Here is a 6,946-nt window from a genome sequence, read left to right on the forward strand (position 1 = left end):
AACAATTGCTATTTACACTCATTCTGAGCCATCAAAACCCAAATAATGACCAAGTGAGATTTGGTCTGGGACCTTTTGTTGACCAATCAATGACAGCTAGAGCAATTTGGGTTCAAGACAAGATCTAGTAGCTCCATTTGAATCCTAGTGGGTTTTATGGAGGCCAGGCTTTCCAGTGCTGTATTTCAAGAAATCATCAGTGAAACTTCATGGGGCAAAAGAGTTTATTGTCCCAGTTTTATTGTTGTTGTTGTTTGTTTGCTTGCTTTATAATGGAATATATAAGTAGGGAGAAAGGAAATCTAGCCCATAAACCCCAAGATATCTCAAGAAGTTTCAAAGATCAAAATTTATATTTCTTTGGGCAGAGCATACACAAAAATGGTATGATTCCCAATATGGATGGAGAAAGAGGAAGGAAGGAAAGAAATACTCACAGTAAGGGACAGATTCAAGTGACTGGCAACTCTTGCTTGGCAGAAGGGTGATAGAACAGCCTACTTGGCTGAATCATAAAATTACATTACTGAGAATAATGACTCCCATGAAGTAAACACATTATTTGAATTCACACTACCAATATCCAGTAGTCTAGAACAAATTACCATATTTTGCATAATGAACATTTCAAATAGTACTAATTCAAATATATGTGATTGCTTCAGGGGAGGAAGTAAGGAAACAAGCATTTACAAGTATCTACCTTGTGCCAGGCACAGTCCTAAATGTTTTACGATTATCATCTCATTTGATTTTCATAACACCCCTGGAAGGTAGGGGCTATTATTTATCCCAGCTTTGCAGTTGAGAAATCTGAAGCAGACAGAAATCAAGTGACTGACTCAGAGTCAAACAGTTCATTTGAGACCAGATTTGAATTCAGGTCTTCCTGACTCTGGGCCCAGTGGACCATTATTTGAACTAACTGGAACCTAGCTGAAAATTCTGAGAAAGTTTATCTAATTTCATTTGATTTAGTTGCAAAGCTCTTGTAGATAGAGTGAATGCTAAGTAGAAGTGGTCTGAGAAGCAAAGCTGGAGAGCTGACTGGTTTTCTTCTGCAAAATAACTAACCAAAGCAGCAGATTCCTTCACTTTAAAGATGAAGGAAAAGCTGAGAATTCAGAATAGAACCTTAGAGATCTGAAGGAGATGTTGTACAAGGGGCTGCTGGAGGCAGAGGCAAGTTGGACTCACACCCAGCACTTGTGCAGAAAAGGAATGATATGGTGTCTCTTTGGTCCTAATTAAATACATGGTCACATAGAATCTGTTATATAAAGGGATGTTTTATAGAATGTCTCAGAAGCCGGGGTTTGACAAAATACTAGTGTAGTATGAACCTGGAGAATGAATATGTATCTATTTCGTAAGGACCAGTCCAGCTAAGTTTAGAAAGGCTCATCTCCAGGTTGGCCACATGGCAAAATTCTCAGACATAATTCTTGAAAACCAGCTTTTAAGCTGTGGTTGTGATCTGTTGGAGGGAAGATCCACTCTGACAAAATCACAGCTCCATGGAGTAATGAAATTGTTTATGAGTAATGCCTAAGGTTGTGGAGAAGTTAGGTAAGACCAGTGTGAAAAAACGTGGCACCAGGAAGGCTTGTAGCCCTTGTAAGGACACAATCAGTGTGGTCAATAGAAGGGAAGCCAGACAATGGTAATTCAGCAAACAAGTATTTCATTATAAATTTTATCTACCTCATTGATCTGTCCTGATCTACTATAGTGAAAAATTACAATACTAGATCTGACTTCATTTTGATAGAAAAAATGAAGATAAAAAGAGAATATGAAAGGGGATTGGCAGATGTCATTTATTATCTGTCATTGATAAGCAGGTGATGACCTTTTCTCCCCTTGAGAAATCCAACTATTAGCCATGGCAAGAGCAAGGATAATACTATGTAATGATCCACAGCTTTCTATGTAACAGGTGACCTTGCATTTAATTAGGACCAGAGACCACATATCATTCCTTTTCTACATAGGTGCCATCTTTCCACCAACCATCACTGTGACTCTAGTTGCTACTTTTACTGATTTTTTTTAGGAAGATATCCCAATCCCCAGGGCAGCTAGGTGATATAGTGAATAGAGCACTGGCTCTAGAATCAAAAGGACTTGAGTTCAAATTTGGCCTTATTAGCTGTGTGAATCTGGGCAAGTCACTTCATCCTTTTTCCCCCTGTTCTTCATACATAAAATTAACTGGAGAAGAAAATGGCAAACCATTCTGGTACCTGTGTTAGAAGGGTCAACTGGAAACAACTTAAAAACATGGTAATAGATGGTCATGTGTATATGTCCAATGCATATACTAAACAATTCAAAAATAGCAAGAGAAAAAAATTACAAGCTTAGGACAAAGAGATAAGCTCATTGTTTTGCTCTTAATTTTTTGTTTATTTTCTCTCTCTTTTTGGAGATCTTAACTCCACGTGGGCCTCTCCTCTGATGGCTGCTGAGGTGTGGTTCCCTGGTTTGACCATGTGGGTTTGTTTTGTTCTGTTTTGTTTCCTGACAGGTGTCTCCTCTGTGACCTCCCTGATGTCCCTGGCTTGGGTGCTAGCCTCCTATCACAAGCTTCTCCGGGACTCCAGGGATGACAAGAAGAGCATGAGCTACCGAGGGGCCCTCATCCATCTCTTCTGGCGGCTCTTCACCATCTCATCCAGAGTTATCTCCTTTGCCCTCTTTGCTTCCATCTTCCAGCTCTACTTTGGGATCTTTGTCGTGGTTCACTGGTGTGCCATGGCCTTCTGGATCATCCATGGCGGGACAGACTTCTGCATGTCCAAGTGGGAGGAGATCCTCTTCAACATGGTGGTAGGGATTGTGTACATTTTCTGCTGGTTTAACGTCAAGGAAGGGCGGACTCGATATCGAATGTTTGCATATTACACTGTAGTCTTGACAGAGAATGCTGCCTTGACGTTCCTTTGGTATTTTTACAGAAATCCCGAGACCACTGACTCCTATGCCGTGCCAGCACTGTGTTGTGTCTTTCTTAGCTTTGTGGCTGGGATAGCCCTGATGCTCTTATATTATGGTGTGTTGCATCCCATGGGGCCACGAGCTAAGATCTTTGCCAGCTCCTGTTGCGCCGAGCTGCTCTGGGGCATCCCTTTGCCCCCCGACGTTGAGCCCATGGCGCCTCAGACCCCTGGGTACCGGGGGACCCAGGTCACGCCCACCAGAGCCGTCACGGAACAACAGGAGGATCTCACGGCTGACACTTGCTTGCCCGTTTTTCAAGTGAGACCCATGGGGCCTTCCACCCCGTCGGGGCGTCCTTACCATCCAGAAGGGCCCCTCATTAAGATTGACATGCCCAGAAAGAGATACCCTGCATGGGATGCCCATTTTGTAGACAGGAGATTGAGAAGGACTATCAACATTCTGCAGTATGTCACTCCCACAGCTGTAGGCATTCGGTATCGAGATGGACCGCTCCTCTATGAGTTGTTACAGTATGAGTCTTCACTTTAAAAGCTCCGTAACCCAAGTTGAGAAGGGAACCTTTAAGTTTTGTTTACGGCCAACACCGCTCACAAGAAAAACACCCCTCCACCACTTCCACACCACCACCACCACCACCACCACCACCACAAAAAACAAAACAAAAAAACCCTTCAGATAAGCTTTCTTTCCAGTTGCTGTATGTATACAAAGATATTCTCTATGTTTTGTAAGTAAAAACAAAAAGAAAAACCTTTCTTTTGATTTTTACACACAAGAAACAGTATTGAAACATCCACACTATGTATGATCCATAGGTGGAAAAGGCGGAGTTGTTTCCACTCCAAAAGAAAAAAAAAAAGTTTTATACCTTATGCCAAGTGTAGATCATTTGCGGGATTGGTGCTGATTGAAAGAACAACAACAACAAAAAAAACAAACCTTCAACTGCCTTATGCCCTTAGGTGCTGAGTTTCATTAAGTACTGTCTTGTTTTCTCATGCAAAACTCTCCGGTGATTTTTATACCAGGGGAGGGAAAAGCAAACCAAGAAGTGAGTCAAACCAAGAATCTAAAACAAAACAAAACAAAACAAAAATCACTCTTCAAATCCCATGATTTGTAAGGGGGGAGGGGAATTCAACCAAGGCAAGAAAGTGAAAGTAAGAGTAATCCCTCCCCATCCTCATTTTTTTCTCCCCTGCCCAGCCCTCCCCTATCTCTCATTCCCTGATTTCCCTAACCCCTCAGCTGAGTCTTTAAGGAGCTTAATAGCTGTCTGAAATTCTAACAGATGAGTGATGCTATGTACAGGCCAGCTTTGTGCCAATTTGCACTGGCTTCACCTGGCAAGAATCACATTTGGTTGGGGGTGGGGTGGGGAAGGGAAGATAAATTAACAAACACAAAACAAACCCACCATTCAAATTCAGCATGGTTGTTCAATTCTATACCAAATAGGAGGGGATTTTCATGTCGATAATTTTTAAAATCAGTAATAATAAAACTCAGCATAGTAGCAAAAAGAAAGAAGTCTGTTTAAAGGCACAATACTTGATCAGTGACTGGCAAAAATGACATTTGATCCATCATCTTAAGGCTGTGAGAGGTATCCATTTATCATGTGTGATATTGTGTAGGGCTTCTTCTATCTCCATTTGGTTTGGTGTGAAGCCTTAAACTGATTTGGCAAGAATTCCTCATTTTTAAAATTTGTGGTTGTGTTTTTTGTTTGTTTGTTTGTTTTTTTAATGAAGACAAAGAAGAAAATTGGAATATAAAAAATAATCAGCAAATTGTAATAACTGACCTATTTCAAAAGATGGTTTGGTGCTTTTGTCTTTCACCGTTGTGATTGCTGAGTATTGTTCAGCTCACTTGGTGCATCTTGGGTTGAGTGAGAAATGTTTTAGTTGTATGTATGTGCATGTGTATGTGTGTATATATATATGTGTGTGTGTGTGTGTGTGTGTGTGTATGTGTGCCCGCCACACATGATGTATGTGTATGTATGTGACTCTGTTGCAGGAGCTTGCCAAAAATATGGACAATACAAGAAAGATGACAATTATAACATGGTTGAGTTTTGTTATGTCCAGCTCTGTCCATGGCAAGTCTCAGAAAAGCAGCATTCTTTGGGTCTTTGAGGCCATTCAATTCGTGTCAAGATTCCATCCACCTGTTTAATTTTCTTATTGTATCAAGGTGAATTTCTGGAGGTATTGAGAATATAGTATACCATGTTTTGTTTTATTTTTCTGTTTTTAAAAAGTATTGCTCCTTTAAAGAATTATCTTGTTCCAGGGCATCTTTTCAATCCCTCATATCTCTACTTGGGCACAAAAAAAAAAAAAAAAAAAAAAAAACAAAAAAAAAAAAACACAAAAAGAAAAAAAAAAAACTCCACAAAAAATATATATATACAATATTTTAAAGTAAATACTGTTAGTCTTTTCTGTGTGTAATTGCAATTTTTAAAATTCCAGATATATCTGTCTAGGGTGCAAAACCTCACATTGAACTGTCCTTGAGAGAAGTTCAACATGAGGAAAGCTTTTGTTGTTTGTTTGTTTTAAAATTGATCTGTGGGGTTTTTTGCCTTTCTTTTTTTGTTGGTTGGTTTGTTTTTGTATTTGAAGAGATTCTTCCTTTTCCTATAATTATTTATCTGTCTTTAAAAATATATACACATAGAAAAAGTTTTACATAAATAACAGTTGAAAAACTGAACTTGTCTTTGCCCAAATACACCTGAATGAAAATCTCCTTTTAGATTATAGGCACACTACTGTGCCCTGATTGAAAATCTACCCAGCTCCATCCCTTCTGTAGTTTTTTCCTGTTTTTCTCCTGAGTGAAAGAGAGTATTAGGAGGGTTTATTCACTACTGATGAAACAAATAGAAAAATTTTAAAGACAAATTATAGCATCACTGCAAAACCCACTGAGGTAAGCAGGGTTCTGTGCAATATAAGTAGGCCCTGATAAAACCTGCCAGATGGCCAAATTGACCTCAGTCCCCCATGGAAAGGGGGAAGCATTGTCTGATAGCCCCCTAATTAACAACTTGGGGGTTTTCATACAGTCAGAGGTATTTTTCCTTCCATAAGTTTCCTTTCCATTCTGCTTAATACATAGTGCTTACTTTTCATAGTATATACTCTGCAGATAGAGGCTATGGAAGGAAGGCTGTTTGTGAAGTGAATGAACCGCTCCTATCATGGCAGGGTCATACCTCCTATCTGCCTCAAGTTTGGTGCTATGGTCCAGCAAGCTGGCTGGCTCCATACTGACCTCATTCTACCAATCCTCACTGTTCCCTTGATGCTTCCTTTCCCTTGCAACCTTTTCTCTTAGGACTTAATCACTTAGTTTTTGGATTTCAAAATACTTTTTTTGACTTCTGATGATTTTTCTCTGCTTGTCCTTTCTTCTCCACATTACATTGAAAGCCTGTATGAATGTGTGTATTTGTGAGGATGAATCACAAAAAATTATGAATTTGATCAGTAGCACCAAAAGTTGGGGAGGGGATCCTACCTACCATTTTTACTCAGGGAGGGCCCTCTTGAAACTCATAAAATGGGAATAAGAAGTAGGTAAAGAAGACCTTAGATGTATATTTACCTTTTGTTAAGACCTTCCTTCTAAGAAGGCGCTGAGGAAGGGCAGAATTCTTGCTTAGTTCACTAAGGAGATATAATGTTTATTATCTGAGAAGAAAGAAAGGATGAGAAAAAGAAAAGAAATAATAAAAAGATAAAGGAAAGGAAAGATAAAAATAAAGGAAGGGAGGAAGGGAGGAAGGGAGGGAGGAGGGAGAAAAGAAAGGAAGTTAAAAGGGAAGAAGGAAAATAAAAGGGAGGAAGGATAGATGAGAAATACCCAGAGTTTTTACCACAATTTTCAATATTATCAGCTTCCCTTAATTTTTTAAGGTTTATCCAGAGAATCACCAATAATTCTGACAGCCTTTTTTGTG

At 39.5% G+C, this 6,946-nt stretch overlaps 1 protein-coding gene across 1 annotated transcript in view; it reads left to right on the plus strand.

Annotated features, from left to right (window-relative positions):
* LOC127546498 (XK-related protein 6-like) overlaps positions 1-5,491 on the plus strand; it is a 42,669-nt gene extending 37,178 nt beyond the window's left edge. The window contains exon 4 of the mRNA XM_051973579.1: positions 2,531-5,491. Within this exon, the coding sequence (XP_051829539.1) occupies positions 2,531-3,495 (965 nt within the window). The 3' untranslated portion in view covers positions 3,496-5,491. The remainder of the gene's footprint in view (positions 1-2,530) is intronic.
* The last annotated feature ends 1,455 nt before the right edge of the window (positions 5,492-6,946 follow it).

Source organism: Antechinus flavipes, chromosome 2 (assembly GCF_016432865.1).
Source record: "Antechinus flavipes isolate AdamAnt ecotype Samford, QLD, Australia chromosome 2, AdamAnt_v2, whole genome shotgun sequence".
NCBI lineage: Eukaryota > Metazoa > Chordata > Mammalia > Dasyuromorphia > Dasyuridae > Antechinus > Antechinus flavipes.